The 19,541-nt window shown below is 41.7% G+C and overlaps 1 protein-coding gene across 4 annotated transcripts in view; it reads right to left on the minus strand.

The window, feature by feature from the left end:
• POU2F1 (POU class 2 homeobox 1) overlaps window positions 1-9,643 on the minus strand; it is a 203,492-nt gene extending 193,849 nt beyond the window's left edge. For 2 of the 4 annotated variants that reach the window (XR_008672515.2, XR_010129124.1), the window contains exon 1: window positions 9,466-9,587. Coding sequence is in view for 1 of the 4 variants with exons in the window: in XM_019026198.4 (XP_018881743.1) it covers window positions 9,466-9,526 (61 nt within the window). In the remaining 3 variants the exon portion in view is untranslated. Of the gene's footprint in view, window positions 1-9,465 lie in introns of all 4 variants that reach the window. The other 2 variants (XM_019026198.4, XM_055365119.2) reach the window with 2 other exon arrangements.
• Window positions 9,644-19,541: the final 9,898 nt, after the last annotated feature.

Here is a 19,541-nt window from a genome sequence, read left to right on the forward strand (position 1 = left end):
TAAAAGTTTGAAATCCCTTATTTTACAAATGCAATTAAAAAAAAAAAACCCATGGTGAAGTAACTTGTCCTAAAGTTACTAAGCTAATTAGTGACAGAGAAGCCAGGTCTCTGAACCCCCCAGTACCTTTTTTCATTCTACCATACCATACACCATGGCCTTCCAATGGAGGAAAAAGTGTGAGTAAAGGTTCTCACACAACGTCCCAAACACACTGGCTTGACCAAAACACTGGGTGCACTTTCAGGTCATGTGTCTCAAATTGGGATTGGTGTTGCGAGGATGGTAATGGGAGAAAGGCTCAGGCAAGTCTCAGAATAAATTATAGCCATCCTCCCAAGATAGATCTTCAAATTTTAGGGAAATTTCTTTAAAAATTAAAATCTGATAATATGCTGTATTTGTGGTAGAAATGGACAATAAGGGAACTTCCTTGATGGAATTGTTGAGTCATGCTATTTAAGGAAGTAGTAAAGATAAGAATGCATAGGCAAGGGTAGGGGCTAGATAACAGAATGCCCTGAAATCAAGGTAAGTTGTATTTGCTTCAATGCAACACCTCCACTGTATAAAGTTTTCAGAAGAGTACTAGGAGTGTCCATTCCTCCTAAGATGCTGGCTGCACCAAAAAATGAACAACCTACAGTCAGGTGCCCCACAGAATCCATCGGCTGCTAAAGCTTCTGCTTCTCCACAGCAGCACAAGTAATAAAATTCCTGATTTTACTCCTGTGCTCATGTAAGAAAAACTATTACAGTTACTTTAAAAATGCTTCTGCTATCAATTTGATACTCCCCACAGCATCCCTCTAACACTGGTATTATCACCATCGTATTGTTGAAGGAAATAACCTTAGAAGACAGTGCCAAAGCCAAAATGAGATATCTAGAATTCACAACGTTCAGATTCAATACTCAGTCCACACGCACAGTGGCATGAGCATAAATCTCAACCCTAGTATTAATGTTTATCAAACATTTAATCCACTAAAAAATTTTCAATTTTCACAAGGAATCTACAACCCAATAAGACCCACCCAAACATGTCTCAAATGACATGTCAAAGTGAATTCACTGACTTACTCCCCAAATGGCTCCTTTTCCCAACATCCCTACATCTGCTTATGGTAATGCTCTTTTCTGGATAACCTAAACTCAAAACCTTGATAATCTCTTTGCATCTAATTAGCTGCTAAACACTTTAAGGGCTCTGATCATGGCACTGTCCATAACAAAAAAAATTAAAAAAAAAAAAATTCAGTGACTTCCTACTGCCTAGCAAATAAAATCCAAACTCTTACACCAACACAAAGGATTCAGAGCTCTCCACAATAGAGCCCCAAAGTGCCTTAATACACAGCCTAAATAACAGCTAAGCTGGAAGTCTTGCTATTACCCACACTTAATGCTTATAAAAACACAGGACCTTGAGAAAGTCACTTAATCTAAATTTTATTTTACTCGACTATAAAATGGGTATAGTAACGCTTGCCTGAAAGGACTAACTGAGGTAATGAAAATGAGAATGTGGCTATAAATTTTAAAGTACTATAAAAATACAGACATTATCACTATGCCATGGTTATGGTAATATTATTTATACCTGCCTTGCTCCAGAAAGGATGTAAGGTGGCCCACATAAAACAAGATAAAAAGAGTTTAAAGATGGAAGCAATAAAAGAAATACAAAACAAATGCATGGACAAAAAATGGATCTACTAATCAGGCTAAGAAATGTAAACATAATTGCCTATGCATGTGCTTCTCAGGTTAATAATTTGACCTAAATTTGACCAAATCAAACTGTAGTTTGATTTGAAAAGGAAACTAAGTCAATTAGACAATTCAGTGTCCATAAGACTAAAAACAAATAGTTTCTACTGTAAAGGCCAGGCAAGAATTTCTCCCAAACATCCTTATTCCATGTAATGTAATTGGACAATATCCTCAACACCTTTATCACGACTTATCTATTTCATAAATCATTAGACTGGAAGTCTCTTGAGGTCAAGTAATTTTTAAATTATGTTTGTATCTCTAGTAGCACCTACAGTAATTAGTTAATAAACCAAATACCTCTATACACTGGTTTCTATGGATCTAATCTCTCCCTTCCTATTTCAAACCATCCTGCACACCACATTACTCCTAACATACCATTTTTATCACATCAGTCCCTATTTCAAAATCCTCCAACAGCTTTCCTGCAGATAGAACAAATGCTTCCTCATTCTTTACCTATACATCACAATGTTGAACACAACCTCCCCTTCAATGGCCTTCTCTGTATTCCCATTCCTCTAAATTCTTTTTGCCCTTTAGAGCTCGGTTTAAAAGTCTCGCCTTCTACATAAAGCCTTCTCTGACTGACAGCAATGGGGCAGGAGGAGAGACCGGGAGGTGGGAGAAAGTTAGAAGTCTTGTGTTCTTATCTGTTACTGAATAGTTAAGTGACTGTGAGCAAGTCACTAAACCATTGTGAAAATATTTCCTCATCTGTGAAGCAAAAGCTTTATCAAAGATTATATCTAAATTACCTTCCAGCTATAATATATTCTAGGATGCTCTGGCTCTTTCAAACTTGGACACACTCTGATCTATTCTCGGATCTTCATTATTTGTTACATATTTTAATATGTAATTATATACACTGTTTTTCAATTTTTCCTGCTTAAGTAAACATACCAACTCCTCCGCAGCAGTCATATTTCCTTGTTATCCCCAAAGACTATAGGCATAGGACCAGGTACATAGCAGATACCTTTTATAGACTAGGATGGTAACTATTATAAAACATTAATTATATTGCTTGCTGCAGTATGAATCAGCCAAAAAAGGCTGTATTTTTCATTAAGCAGACCACTAACATAAGTGTACTAAAACAAGAAAACACCTAAGTCACTTTTCCATATAAAAATATACTCCCTTTAAGGTATCAGTGCAACTCCATTAAGGTAATCATATGTTTAAGCACAAATGAGTCGTTTAACACACAGCGTATTGTTCATTTTCCAGCCATTCCTGTTTATATCTTCTATTGCAAAGAGAAAGTTCAACAGAGGGAGGGAAAACCTGCCATAATAATTATTATTATTGATTTAATTTCATATACCATTTCTATATTCCAACATAAAAAGCATAAAGTTACAAAGAATTATGAAATAAATAATGTGATAAATTGCACTTGCTATGACTTTCAATATTGAAGACTTAGTAAAGCTACTACAAACACTTAGCTTTGTGGAATGTGAACATTGGCTGTTAAAAAAAAAGTTAGTATAATGTATCCTCTCCGGATAAATGTCCAGGAGTTTCAGCAGTTTAAAAGAAATCTGGGCCAGGTGTGGTAGCTCATGCCTGTAGTCCCAGCACTTGGGGAGGCCACAGTAGGACTGCTTAAGCCCAGGAGTTTGAGACTAGCCTAGGCAACATAGCAAGACCCCATCTCTTAAAAAAAATTAAAAATAAGAGAAAAATAAATGAATAAAAGTTAATCTGATAAATCTAGAGGTTTGCTGATTCTTCTTTTGCTCAATTACTAGTCCTGTCAGCAAATGTAGGCAACACTGAAATCTTGAGTGCTTAATTGGAAATAAATAAATAAATAAATAAAACCCAAAAACAAAAGAGCTCTATTAGTCACTGAGTATACAAAGATACCAACGCTCAAAAAATTCACACCCCATAGTAAAAACACATAGAACCCCATAACCACATGCATTGTATGCAAGGAGCATCTTCAAATCAGAACTTCTGAAACTCAAGACAATTCTCATATTCCAAATTCTAAACATACTGTAAACGGATCAAGTAAGTCAGGCAATAGCTCTACTCACGCTATTTTTGTTTCCATTGTTATTACTGCTGAAACAGTTTATAAGAGCTCATCACCTGTTTAGAACACAGAAATACTTCGGTACAAAACAAACCATTTTATTCCTAAGAATTAAAATCTACAGTTATTCAATTTTCTTTACTTATGAAATGTCAATAATGCACAAAAATGTCCAGCAAAAGATGCATAAGGAAACTGCTGTTCTCTGTGAACCTTAATTATTATCCCTTTCAACCACTCAAAAGGATATTTACATCCTTGAAGCAACACAGTAAGAATTAAGCAAAATGGTGACTCAAAGTTACCCCAAAAAAAGGAAAAGGAAAAAATTCATGCAGAAAGGGTACAGAAATTCAAAGCAGATATGTCACTGAATCAAATCAACAACTTTCAACTCTAACGCCCAAGAAATAGTAAGTACATTTGCTCAGGCATTTAGCATTTAAGGAGGGATCAGAAACAAGAACATGGATGACCAAAAGGCGGCATGTTTTGTTTGTGACTTGGTCTGTTCCCTAAACGCAAATTACCTGAATAGTTCTAAATTCAAATGCAATCACTTTCATTAGGAAAAACACATTCCTGCTTAAAATCAGGCTTCATAGCAAGTCTTCACTAATCACAAAAACTGTGTAATTAACACAATTATACAAAGGCAAATCAATGAGTCACACAACATTATTTTTAATGGTGCTTGAAAGACTAATATGCAAAGATTACAACTATGGGGTTTCAACATTAAAAAACAAAACAAAAATAACCGATAACAGCAAGGCAATCACTACTACATAATATTACAGTCTTCCAAGTACAAAGGAAACATTCATGAAAATGAGTGACCAACTTAAAAAACACAAATAAATTCAAGATGAAGCAATACAGATTCAAGAAACAGGTCAAATATTTCAATTTTTTAATAGAAAATACTTAAAGATAACATCCAAATTTCCACTTCTGTTATTTCAGAACCACCTGCCTAAGATATTCAAGGGTCTATTAAACATCTTTGGTGGCTTGAGAAGAGCAAGGTAACATTTTGAGCCCTGAACTTATTGCAAAATCCACTAACCAGATGAATGGCAGATTGACAATTACTTCAAACTAGGCGGCAATGAAACATATTTTATTTACACTGCTTTATACTACCTATTGATGTAGAGAATAGTAAATTTAAAATATGGCAGAACACTACACCTGAATTCATTTGAACCTGAATAATAGCTACGGTTTGTTTTTTCCTTGTCTACTGGGATTTTTGACAATGACAAAATGAAAGGAATTACAAACTAATTTGAGGGAAGAGGTTAAAAATTGCTTTTACGGTAATGGTCTGGAAGCAGAACAGTCCTTTAGAAATCAAAACAGTTGGTCAGCTGTCACATGAATTTTCAAGACCTTGATTCAAAAGTATCATTGTAATTAATAGGTGGGAGAGTTAAGAAAGTGACAACGGGCTGGGCATGGTGGCTCACGCCTGTAATCCAGCACTTTGGAAGGCCGAGGTGGGTGGATCCCTTGAGGTCAGGAGTTCGAGACCAGCCTGGCCAACACGGTGAAACCCCGCCTCTACAAAAAATACAAAAATTAGCCGGGCGTCATGGCGCATGCCTGTAGTCCCAGCTACTAAGGAGGCTGAGGCAGGAGAATCACTGGAACCCACGAGGCAGAGGTTGCAGTGAGCCGATATCGCACCAACGCACTCCAGCCTGGGAGACAGAGCAAGGCTCTCTCTGGAAAAAAAAAAAAAAAAAAAGAAGACAGTGACAACGGATTTCCTAGAAATATGCGGGAAACTACTTGACAGATGCAAAAGGAGATAGGCAGGTTATAAACTCATGCGGGTTCAAAAGTAACCTAAAATACTCTATCAAAATTGGATCACAAATTCAGGTTAGAAATAAAGCAATTTTATCACATTCTCAGGGAATTTTAATCATCACCTTAAAATAAACTAATAATTAAAAATATGAGAAATGTCTTACAAGAAAATCTATTAATATGTCAAAAATTCTAAGTGCAATCACTGTTGCAATGGAACAATTTTAAAATCACTAATCAAAACAAAATGAACAAACTTGTCCAGACTAAGATAAATCCAAAAAGAATTCTGAATTTTTTAAAAAAAATCTGTTTTAAAAGCACATGCTTTCCTGTGAGTATTCTACCTTATTTTCGACATTATCATTTCCACCTTAAAGAATACACAGCCCTCATTCTCAACTCTGCTTTATTCACTGAAATGGATTCTAAGGCAAATGGTCTCTCCATTAGCCTAAGCCATGCTCTGATTAAGAAACACAGTTTCTTATAAAAGTCTGGGGGATCACAACAAATATTTATATGGGTCACTTCTATGACTATCTATCTAAAACCCAAATACTCCATTTGAGAATTTTGAGGAAATGAATTTTTACAATAGCATTAAAAGTGAACCAAAATATAAGGCCAGTTAACAACATCCATCCTTTTCTGTATTACAAAAACTGTAACAGTGAAATTTTGCTTGTAAAATCCAATGTACATTTTATCATTTTGTATAAAATATCTACGGCCTCAGTAGTGATTAAATTGCAGCTATAAAGGAAATTGTCCTGAAATAAATGATTTCCCTATTGGAAGGCTTCACTGCTACACTTCACCTCAGGACAATAAATCAAATTAACTGCACCTTGTCCTCTGTCCAATGACATCATCAGTTTGACCACATCTTGGGAATCGGGTGCAAAAACATATGCTATTTAAGGCATGAAATTATATTGCTGCTTTTTGTCCACCTGACCTCATACTTCAGGTCTCTGAAGCAGTCATTCACCTGAAGGTTCTCTTAAAAGCTACAAATTTTTTTTTTTTCCTGCTGCATTCAGGGCCTGCCTACTGTGAGTGAAAGAAGAAAAATGGTGAGAACTGGTTATTTGAAATTAGCTTGCGTTTAATCCATCAAACCTAGAATTTTGTTACAAATTAAACTGAAGACCAATGTCCCACAAAATACATAGCTAGCCACTCACCAAAATGTCTTAACATAATTTCAAAGGTTTAACACATTAGTGTTAAACCCCACTCCTCTAATACTTCCCTCGACTACGCAGCGGTAAACATCCACCAGTGAGAGGCAACACTAGTCACACTCACACTCACACACACCCCTACACAAAATAAAAATGTTAAAAGAAAATTTTACCACAGGAAAGACCAAAAATCAAAATTACTGTTTCCTCTAAACAGTAAAAGTTAATCTGCCTCTCACAAGCCAACTGTCCTAAGTCTAGATAAAACATAAAATCAATTCTGACAACTTAAAGAGGAGGGGCGGGTGTGCTGGGAGGAGAATAAGTTCCAAGATCAGGGTAAACGCAATGCCTATGTTTATTCTTCTCTTTTCACTCATTTAATCATGACACAAATACTCAAAGAAAACATAACCCCATTTTTTGTTTTCAGTAGTGCTACAATTAAAATAAGCAAGTCTATGACAATGATAGCACAAAATTAACGTCAGCTCCATTTTAAATTAGAATGAAGATGTTAGAAAGGTAGCACCACACCAAGAAATTATGAAAGTGTTGTTAATTGGAATTTCTAATATTTAGCTACTCCACAACTCCTAGAGGAAAAAAAAAGTGTCAGTTTTACAAATACTGCAGACCTTTACAAAGCCTTAAAGTATTTAACATGGGGGTGGGGAGCAACCGGGGTACCCATCCCCAAAACAAAGTGATTTGGATTAAACCAAAATAGATTTCATAGGCTCTGAAAATGAAATACAGGACAGATTTTTTCCCCCTAGGCCCAATACTACTGCAAACTATAAGAAAGTCTTTTTAAGAGAAAACAAACCATCACAGAGTTGATACTTAGCTAGGACCTGTTTTAATGCCAGTAAAGCCCCAAGAGAGTTTGTTTTGCCCGCAGAGGAGGGGAAAGTGTGTGGAAGTTGGTGGAGGTAGTCATTTTGGTTATTAGTAAATAAATCAAGCAGCAGAGAACATGAGGCCTAGGCAACTGCTAGAGAAGCCAAGGCCTAGCTTCCCCCCTCTCTTCCCAGCAAGGCCTGGGTTTGATCTCAGAGCCCTGCGGATTGCCAAGGAAAAAAAAAAGAATCATATCGAACCACAAAAGCACATGGGGCGAATGTAAAATATAAACACGGCGTTGGGCTGTGAGTGGCTGTTATTAAAGGTCTGAATTACTAAACATGAGAGGCGGGGAAAGCCAGGCGGCCATTTCAATAATATAAACCTCCCCGAATTAGACATTATTCAAATGAGAAGAGGTTCAGCTAAGCAGAGAGTAAAGACGACCCAGCACACAGCGAGAAAACACCGCCACAGAAGAAGGGAGGGGGATCCCCGTCCCTCCCCACCGACTCCCAACAGGAGAGAGGAAATCGAGAATACGATCAACTTGTCAGGCCAGCCCATTCTGGGGCAGGAGGGCAGCCCTTTACATCCAAGTTCTCGGGAGGCCTCTGGGCGCTTCTGGGGCCTCGGAGCGAGAGGCCCCGGAGGGCCACCCGCCCCGTGCGTCCCGGTCAGGCGCAGGGGGTGGGGGGAACGGAGGGGGGGCAGCGGGGAGGGGCAAAGGGAGACGGAGGTCAGACCACGCCAGGCACCTCCAGCCCAACTCGCCCGCGAAGCCCCGGCCGACAACGCAAAGGGGCTGCCGACCGCCGGCCTGGGGCGCGCGGGCCGCCCCAGAGGACATCCCCTCGGAAGGAACTTGCCCCAAGGACTCCTTCCAAATCAGTCCACCCCCCGGGGGGGCACGCAGACCCCTGCGCGGGTTCCCCACCCCCGCCGCCCCAGGCCACCTCGCAGCGCCCACGACCGCTCACCCCTACCCACCTAGAGAGCAGGCCTGGCTTGGGTCAGGCCACCACACTGGGGACCAGTGGGGCGCGGCCGAGGTGCCTGGGGCCGTGACCCCCGGGCTCAGCCCCGCGCGGGGCGCGGGCAGGGAGCTCTCCCCGCGCTCACCCCCGGTTGCCCTGAGGGCCGCCCCCCAAGGCGGGCAGCGCCCCCCCGCCTGGGCCCGCTCCCGGGGGAAGACGCGTGCGGGTGTCCGGCCGCCGGGGTCCGCTCCGGCCCCGCCGCCTCCCCGGCATTGTGCTCGCCGCCGCCTCCATCCCCCTCCACGCCCCCCACCCCGCGCCCGCCCGGCCCCGGCCGCCCGCCCGCGCCCTACTGCGCCCCGCCGGCCCAGCAGCTATGAATATGTAAAATGTCTTTATTGTCCTCTCCCTCTGCCCCGGCCCCGCCGCCCCGCCGCGGACCCGCTCGGGTTCCGGCACGGCGGCGAGGAGGCGGCAGCGGCGGCCGGCAGAGGAGGAGGGCCGGTGCCGACGGGCGGGCGGCGGGCGGCGGGCGGCGAGCGGCGTGGGCCGGGGGCAGGAGGAGGGCAGTGGATCGCAGCCCCCTTTGCCCCTTGTCTTCCCCCTCCGCCTGGCCGCTCCGAGCCTCTTTCCCCCTCCGCTCGGCGCCCGGCGGGGGCTCAGTGCTCCCCGGCCCCCCATCTCCCCGCCGTTAATTATAATAATCCTGAGTACTAATAAATTATGCTAAGTCGCGGGGGGGGCAGCGGGAGCCGGGGTTGAGTATGAATATGAATATGTAAAATGCTGTAATGATTACCTGCTGCTGCTGCCGCCGCGGCTGAACTCTCATCTTGACTCGCTGCTCCTCCGTCCGCCATTTTGAATATTTTAACCAAAATCGCCCGGTCGATAAACCCTCCCTCGCTCTGGCTCCCCTCCCCCCTCCCGCCCTGCTTGCCTCCTCCCTCCTCTCTGCCCCCTCCCGCTCCTTCCTCTCCCCGGGCGCGCGCCAGGGGGCGCGCGAGGCCGGCTCTGTTCGCCCCGGCCCCCTCAGAAGAGCTCCACCCCCTTCCCGCGCTCTGCGCACGCGCCTTCGGGGCGCTGTGGCCCTTCGGTAGCTAAAGCAGCGCCCTCAATCAGCCAGGCACCCTGTGGCTTCATTTTTCGTCTCGGCTCTGCGCATGCGCGCCTTTCTCCTGCCGCCAGAAGTGTCGCCGGCGCATGCGCTCCCTCTAGCTCAGAGCCAGATTATATAGTGCCCCGGGCGCCTGTGTCTTCTTACACTTCTCCCTTTTCCTCCCGCCTTGCTTCCCTCCTGGCTTCGCTCCGGTCTCCCCCAGTGGCCTGTGGCATTGTAAAAGCACGGCAAGGAGCGCAGCGGTCAGAAACGTGGGGGCGCGTGGAAGGGCAGTGAGCGGCCCGCGTGCCCTGTGCTCCGCACTTTCTTCAGGCTTTCCGCGCAGTTGAAACATTGGCAACAATGGATAAGCCGCTCCTCGCTAGGTAATTTCCGGCCTTCTGGGCAGGTAGGGGCGGAAACGACCGCCGCGGGAGCCGGGCATGAGGCACCTGCTGAGCCACGCGCGGGCCTCCCGCTTTAAATTTGAATCCGAGCTAATCCCCGCCCCCGGCTCTGCCAGTGCAGGAGACCCGGCCCCGGCAAACGCGAGGGGGAGTGTCGTGTGATTGTTTTAATTAGCCCTAAATCTCTTCTGCTCTACTTGCTTCTAACGCCAGGCTGGCTTCCTCGGGAGCTACGCGTCTTATTAAGTCGCTAATTTCCGCCCTACCCTTCCTTTCTGCCTTCACGCCCCTCTAACGCCGCTCCCCCCAATCGAAACAGACCCCATATTCTGAGGCTTCCCCCCGCGCCTTCTTCCCGCCTTGGAACACCTTTTAAAACCTAGCAGTAAGCTGATGACTAATAAAAATGTCGAAATCGTAACTTCATCGTGAATTTTATTTTGCTGTGTTTCTCAGAGTAAATATGGTATTGGGGAAAGGTTTCACGTTGCACGTATCTTTCTTGGTAACTAGACATAATGTTGCTGAGTTTTCTTTATCTTAAATGGCGAAATTCCCTGGACAAAGTCCCAGGTCTAATTATTTTACGAATTTTTAAAGCCCTATTTTTGTTTGTTTGTTTTTTAAGAATAGAAAGGTGTATTTCATGGTAAGCAAAGTTTAAAAAAAATCAGCTCTAGTTAATCTGTCTTGAGAGATATGACTGAAGTTTAAATTGGGTAGAACTGCTGGTTCTACAATTAAAAACAAAACTGATTTCCAAGTGAGTGCAATTATTTTAATGGGTAAAGTTTTAATCATCAGTCCTAGCATGCTCGTTGGACTCCTTTAACTGTGCAAGTACAGTTAAAGCTATTGTCAGTGACAGGCAACGATTTGGGGGTGGGATTGATTTGTTCGTGGTAATTAAGCCCCAGGGTGTGTGCATGACTGTTTGAACCAAATAATTAGACCGCCCTGTAATCTAATTATTTAGAGCCACGCCAACCAGCACACTTAAGGAAATGAAATATTTAACTAGTTAATCTGGAAATATGGCCTAAGTTATTTTCACCAGCATTACTGTAAGGGAAGTCTCAGAATTGACAACCTTATTGGAAATAGTTAAGTACATGCCCCTGCTCTGGGGACCACAAATTTGAAATCATCTCCATTAAGAAAAAGAGCTCAAATACCCTCATTTAATTTCCTATCTTCTATTTAATCCTAGTTTTGCTCTTTGGTTCAAAAAGTATATTAATATGACCTTCGGAAAGTCATTGAAGCTAGTGTATGTGTTATGCATTCTTTACTGTTTCACTTCTATAAAAGGAAATTTTCATGGAAAGGATTTTTATTTAAGGAAGGATAGTTCTGTGAGAACAAAAATAGCTTAAAATAGACTGTATCAAAGTTTCATTTTCCTCCTAATGAGTTATTTATGTTTCCAGCTGTCCCCAGTGCCTAGCACAATGCCTGGGCATAGTAGGTGTTCATATTTGTTGAAGAAAAATAGTGAATATACAGTTATGTATGTTAGGATTATTTGTAAAATTAATGTCATTTATTCAATAAAAAATTGTAAACATCTGCATTCTGCCATGAACTTACTAGGTGCTAAAGATAGGAAAATGTGTAAGACACTACTTTAACCTCAGCAAACTCACATATATCACTTTAAAAAAAAAAAAAAAAAAAACCCTTACAATACCCTGGGAGGTAGAAACTCTTTATCCCAGTTATCTAGGATGGGAAGATTGAGGCATAGAGATGTCAAGTAACTTGCCCAGTGTCACACCACTATTAAGTGTTAGAGCTAAAATTCAAACACAGGCAAGGGACCGTACTCTTAACCACTACACTAAGTTATTTGCTTTGGGTCAGGCAAAATCTTGGAGGTACATGTATTACACTGTGTATTGCTATAAAGAAATACCTGACACTTGGTAACTTACAAGAAAAGAGGTTTAATTGACTCATGGGTCTGTAGGCTGTACAGGAAGCATAGCACTGGGAAGGACTATGTTTCTGGGGAAGACTCTGGAAGCTTACAGTCATGGTGAAGGCCAAGCAGGAGCTTGTACATCACACAGGAGAACAGGAGCAAGAGAAAGAGTAGGGGGGCAGGTGCCACACACTTTTAAAGGACCATGTCTTGCAAGAACTCACTGTCACGAGGACAACACCAAGGGGATGGTGCTAAACCATTCATGAGAAATCTACCCCAATGATCCAAACACCTCTGTATTAGTCTGTTCTTCCACTGCTATAAAGAAATACCTGAGATGGGGTAATTTACAAAGAGGTGTAATTAGCTCACAGTTCCACAAGCTGTGAGATACACACTTAAACAAACAGATCTCATGAGAACTCACTGTCACCAGAACAGCAAGGGGGAAATACACCCCCATGATCCAATCACCTCCCTCCAGGCCCCACAACCAAAATTGGGGATTATAATTTGACATGAGATTTGGTGGCGTCACAGATTAAACCATATGGGTACATATAGTTCAGTATAGGAAGGGAACACATTAACAAACAATGTCCTTGTATATAATGTCATAATAAAAATGTAGGCCAGGTGCAGTAGTTGGACCTAAAATCCTACCACTTTGGAAGACTGAGGCAGGAGGATTGCTTGACACCAGGAGTTCAAGACCAACCTGGGCAACACAGTCCCTGTCTCTACAAAAAGCAAAAAGTTAAGGCGGGTGTGGTGGCACACACCTATGGTCCCAGCTCCTTAGCTCCTTGGGAGGCTGAGGTGAGGGATGAGGACTGCTTGAGGGCAGGAGTTCGAGGCTGCAGTGAGCTATGATGGTGCCACTGCACTCCTACCTGGGTGACAGAGTGAGACTCTGTCTCAAAAAAATGATTTTAATAAATACAAATAAAAAGGTATATGTGGATGAGAACTTCACTTAGAAACAAATAGCAGCTCTATTATAATTGCCAAAAAGTAGAAACAATTCAAATGTTTTTCATATGAATGAATAAAACATTCATACCATGGAATACTACTCAGCAATTGAAAAGAATGAACTACTATCATATACAACAACTTCAATGAATCTCAAAGGCATTATGCTGACTGAAAGAAGCCAGTCTCAAAAGGTTATATACCGTGTACTATATGGTTCCATCTGTATGACATTAATGAGATAACAAAACTATAGTGATGGAAAACAGATCAGTGTTTGCCAGGAGATAGTTACAGGGGAAGATGTAATTATAAGGGGTAGGCACAAGGGAAGTTTGGAGGAGGGGGGCGGTTAATGGAGTTGTTCTGTATCCTGAGTATGGTAGTGGTAACACAAATCTGTACATATAGTAAAATACACACATGGCACAGTAGTGCAGGGGAGTGATGGTTACTTCTGCCTAGCTGTTACCATTACTGGATGAATGTTCCTTAGTAACAGCTCTAAAGTGTCAACAGGAATGTGTTCCATCTGTCTTGCTAAAGTGCAACACACAGGCTCCCTTGCAGCTAGGTGTGGCCATGTGTGACAAAATTTTGACTATTGAATTATGAAGAGTTAATTTGGTGGGATTTCTGGGAACGCTTTTTCAAGAAGCAAGTTTTGGGAGGCCGAGGCAGGAGGATTGCTTGAGGCCAGGAGTTCAGGGCCAGCCCTGACAACATATGAGACTGTATCTCTACAGAAAATATAAAAATTAGCTGGGTGTGGTGGCACATGCCTGTAGTCCCAGCTACTTGAGAGGCTTAGGTGGGAGGATCAGTTGAGCCTGGAAGGTTAAGACTGCAGTGAGCCTTAATCTCACCACTGCAGTCCAACCTGGGCGACAGAGCAAGACTCTGTCTCAAAAAAATAAAACAAGCAAGTTTATTCTTCCTCCTTTTTTTGTCTTCCTGCTGCCCAGAATGCAGATGTGAAGACTGAAATACCTGCAGTGTTCTTGGGCCTTGAAGTGCCATTTTTCTCAAAAGACCACACCCTGTTAGGAGCAATTAGCAGATCAGACCTTCTCCACAGGCAGAGGGAAGCACAGGACTGGGACTGGCACAGCCTTCCTTGTACTGGAGTTAACTCTTGGTGCTACCACATGGTTTTGTTAAAGACTGGGGAATCCAGACACTGGGAAATGTATTTTAATGATTATAATTGCCTTAAGTGACTAAATAAAAAATTATTACTTTTTATAAACATCCCCAACATTTCACCTGTTCATAAAGATGAACATTCTAATCTAGCAAATTAATTTGTTTTGTGGCCTAGGGATGCATTTCGTAACTAATCTTACAGCAGAGGCTTTCAAACTATGTTCTGTGAAGTCGTCAGTGCCAGCCTTGATGAAAAACAAGCCCTCTACGTCCCCTTCAGCCAGAATGGTTCTGCTTCACCTGTATTGGAGTCCAAGATGAGATTTTGTTTAAAAACATGGTATATATATATATGTGTGTGTGTGTGTGTGTGTGTGGGTGTGTGTGCATATATACATATCTAGAAGTATATAAAATCAAGAAAAAAAAAGGATGCCATTACTCTTTAGCATTCTATTGACACTTTGGCAAGGGTAAAAAGTAAATGAAATTAAATAATTGGTACAAATATTGGGAAGTCATAGAAATTATCATTTTTATGTGTCAGTTATTGTCTATGTAGAAAATACAAGAAAATCAGTTGAATCATTGTTAGTATAGATAAAATAGTTTATACACACACACAAATAATTTCATATATATATATATATATAATGAAATACACTGTCTTGGAAGATTCAACCAAAGTGCATAGACTGTAAGTACATCAAGCTTAAAGGTGCATATACTATAAATACTATTAAGCAAGCTTGGCAAAAGAAACTTTTAAAAGTTTTCAAGCCAGGCATGGTGGCACATGCCTGGAAGCCCAGTTACTTGGGAGGCTGAGGAGGGAGCTTTGCTTGAGTCCAGGAGTTTGAGACTAACTTAGGCAACATGGAAAGAGACTGTCTCTTAAAAAAAAAAAGTTTTCAAGATAAAATGATGATGGTCATTGGATATGAAGCACTGGAACCCTCATCTCCTTTTTGTCCATGTCTTATAGAATATCCAGTTTTTCCAAGGAAGATTTTGATCCTGCCTCAGATATTTCCATGGTCTTTCCCCCTTGAGCAGGTGGAGAGACCTTCTGCTAAATTAATGAATGTAAACTGGTCACATGCCTTAACATTCATAAAAGGATGTCACACTTTCTGACTGTAGCTGACTACTGTAATTTATGTTCTTACCCTTAATGTACAGCATAGAATATTTCTACTTCTCGGAAATCTTTACAATTCATTACTTATCAAAAAGCTCAATATCACTTATGGAGAACTATCTGATGGATACATAGCCATTTTCTCTTCTAATTCAGTGTCAGCAAATACTGTATATGACACTGCTCTTGCTACTTACTATCCTTTCCATGCCCCTGGGCAACTTCTTTAATCCATAACCCTTTCTTATGCTGAGCCTAGACTCTTGCTCAAACATGATTCTACCCAACCAGTGCTTTGAGCAGCCATTGGCATCTCCTCAGCATTGGCATGCAATATAAAATCCATTTGCTATTTCACCTCTAGATACTCTTAAAAGCCAAACTGTCAGAAAGCCATGCACTTGAAATGCATCATTTTGTCCCCTGTAAGATTCTTTCCTAGAATCGTACTTTGGACTTATGTCATCAGCCTACATTAAAATCATAAGAAGAAAAAACTCTTAGAAGTTATCATATTTACTGTAGGAGTGTTGGAGTATCTGTCCTTTTTCTGAGGATTATTTTTTAGCATCTGAAGGGCAGAGATTAAGTAACTTGCCCAAGTTTACACAGTAAGGGACAGAACTAGGAACTGAACCAAAGATTGCCTGATTCCATATCCTCTGTTCCTTTCTTCTCTGAGCCCCCAGATTTGTTCGCCGCCTTAGCTGCCAGCTTCTGCCCCAACCTGCCTTCCCCTCGCATCTAGACATTCAATCCTTCACTTCGTTTCCATGCAATGAGATGCCCATTTTTCCCCCTGCATTTATTGACTACATTTCTGCCCTTCCTGTTTTTTCCTGCCTCTTTTTATTCTTCCCCATAAGCATTCTCTAGATAAACTCTCCCTGCATTTACTCAACAACCCATTACAGTCTGACATCTGCTCCAATGATTTTCCTGAAATTACTTTATTGGAAACCACTGATGACCTCCTAACTGCCAAATCTGATGACATCTTCACTCTTCATCTTGCCCCATCTCTCGGCAATTTGACAATGTTGATCATTCCTTCCTTCTCAAAGCCATCTCTGCTTCTGGTCTCAATGACAAATTGCTCTTCAATTTCTCCTCTGATCTCTCTAACTCTGTCTTGATTTTCCTCACTGGATCCTCTTTTTCTTCCCATTAAATATAGGTACTCTCCGAGGTTCTGCTTGTGTCCCTTTCATGTTGCAAGCCTGTTTGGTGTCATTATCTATCCCAATTTCAACTATTAATATCCCACTGAAGACAACCTACTCCTTCAGCCCCCATCTCTCCTCTGATTGTCAGACTGTGTTACATTTGTCTCCTTCACTAGAGTATAAACTATCAAAGACTAGACTATATCTTCTTTTTTTTTATCTTCTTATTCTTAATGTTACAGTACAGGCCTAGACAGAGTTGATGCTTAACATTTTTTTTTGTTTGTTTGTTTTTGAGACGGAGTCTCACTCTTGTCGCCCAGGCTGGAGTGCAGTGGCACGATCTCGGCTCACTGCAACCTCCACCTCCCAGATTCAAGCAATTCTCTGCCTCAGCCTCCCGAGTAGCTGGGACTACAAGCGCCTGCCACCACGCCCGGCTAATTTTTTTGTAGTTTTAGTAGAGATGGGGTTTCATCATGTTGGCCTGACTGGTCTCGAACTCCTGACCTCATGATCCACCCGCCTTGGCTTCCCAAAGTGCTGGGATTACAGGTGTGAGCCACCGCGCCTGGCCAACATTTTAAAAACAAATTTTCTTGCCTACTTCTCGCTGTGTTTTAATGACCATCCAATGTCTTGTAAAAAGCCTTTATTTATTCATAAACATTCATCGAGTACCTACCATATACTTGACATTACTCTAGGCAAAATATTTCCTTTGGATTTCTGGAACATCCTAGGATCAGTCACATTTAGTTCAACCTTTTTATTTTCCAAGTCTACAACTATAATTCTTTATTTTACCCATTCAGATGCACAATTCTTCACATTTTAATATCTTTGACATCAAGATGCACCTTACAAAGGTTTGATAAGAAAGCACTGTATCATAGTTTAATTGGCAGCATTTTTTTGTTTTTGAGACAAGGTCTCATTCTGTCCCCCAGGCCAAGTGCAGTGGTGTGATCATGGCTCACTGCAGTCTCCACCTGCCGGGTTCAAGTGATCCTCCCACCTCAGCTTCCCAAATAGCTGGGACTACAGGGGTGTGCACTACCACACCCAGTTAATTTTTTATTTTTTGTAAACTCAGGGTCTTGCTATGTTGCCTAGGCTGCTCTCAGACTCTTAGACTCAAGCAATCCTCCTGCCTCGGCTTCCCAAAGTGTTGGGATTTCAGGCGTGAGCCACCACACTGGGCCTTGGCAGCATTTTCTAATGGTACATAAAATAATGGTGCATCTTACAATGACATTTTAAACTCTATGAAATGTAATGATTTTATACTGATAATTAAGGGTTATAAAGTTCATTCTATTATGTTTTGTTATCTGAGAAATGTTTAGTAATTCTGAGTGTGCTGGACTTTGTAAGGTAAGAAAAAAATATTTTTAAAGGATTTTCAATAATAAGGGTTAAAACTAAAGGAAAAGTACTTACAATGGCACAATAGTTTCACAAATCTAAACATTTCCTCTGCTCCAAATATTCAGCAAGACAGATGAAATAGAAAAAGAGAAAACCAAAAAGAAACAGACTCAAAAGCAATAATCATTTCCACAAACCAGGAAGAGCACATAAATGCAGACCAGGAGTAGGTTAGCTGCCTTGAGGCAGGCAGTGGTACTTGGAATTTTAGCACCACAAAGAGGTGCTAAAATGGGTTTGGAACTAGGCTCTGGGCTTGGAAGCATCCTGCCCTCTGCACACAGGTACACACACTCTTTTTTTTTTATTTTGGTAATTGGTAGATATTTTAATATCTACATATTACATAAATCAAAATTCAAAACTCAAACTATAGCATTTTATGATACAGAGAAATCTCATGTTTACTCCAGTCTCACTTTCCCTCTTCTTTAGGAAATCATTTTTATTGGTTTGTTGTGTATTCTTCCAATGGCTCTTCTCGCAACTATATATATTCTTATTTCTCTTCCTTTTCTTTTTTTGAGGCAGGATCTCTCTATGATGTTGCCCAAGCTGGAGTGCAGTGGCTATTCACATTCACAGGCGCAATCATAGCTCACTGCAGCCCAAACTCCTGGGCTCAAGTGATCCTCCTGCCTCAGCCTCCCAAGTAGCTGGGACCACAGGCATGTGGTGTCTCTCGCTTTCTTAAAAGGATAGCATACCCTTTTACACAAAAGGTAGCACACCATATGCACTGTTCTATACCTTGCTTTTGTCGCTTAACTGTATGTACAGAAGATTGTTCCGTATCAGGACATGGAGATTTTATTTTATTTTTTATAGCTCTGTGTAGTTCATTGTGTGCGTGAACCGTGGTTTACTGGAGTCCTCTCTTGCTGTACACATGCTATTTACAGATAAATGTTCTCTGTTACTCTCAATATCACAATGAACAGCCTTGTACCTATGTCATTTCACACTCCCACACAGTTTTGTAAATGGAGGCTGAGTAAAATTGTGGCCTAACTTCTGCCTAGGGCTACAGCTTTATAGGATGTTGAAGATTTAGCCAAGTAGGAAGACAAAGACACAGTCTTACAACCAGGAAGTCAGTAAAACCACCCGCTGGATCATTCTCCTAAGATCTAGTTATAGATTAGAAGCTTGAGAAGTAGGGTGGAAGTGAATGTAAAACTAGTAAACAGGCTGGGTGCAGTGGCTCACACCTGAAATTCCAGCACTTTGGGAGGCCGAGGCAGGTGGACCACCTGATATCAGGAGCACCAGGAGTGGTCAGGAGACCAGCGTGGCTGACATGGCGAAACCCATTTCTACTAAAAATACAAAAAGTAGCTGGGCATGGTGGCATGCACCTGTAATTCCAGCTACTTGGGAGGCCAAGGCAGGAGAATCGCTTGAACCCAGGAGGCGGAGATTGCACTGAGCTAAGATTGCACCACGGCACTCTAGCCTGGGCAGCAGAGTGAGACTCCATCTCAAAAAAAAAAAAACAAAAAACAAAACAAAACTAGTAAACAACAAATAAGAGAAAGAGGCTTCAAAACAAATATATACATTGGATGGATATAAATATATAT

Source organism: Gorilla gorilla, chromosome 1, assembly GCF_029281585.2.
Source record: "Gorilla gorilla gorilla isolate KB3781 chromosome 1, NHGRI_mGorGor1-v2.1_pri, whole genome shotgun sequence".
NCBI classification, from domain to species: domain Eukaryota; kingdom Metazoa; phylum Chordata; class Mammalia; order Primates; family Hominidae; genus Gorilla; species Gorilla gorilla.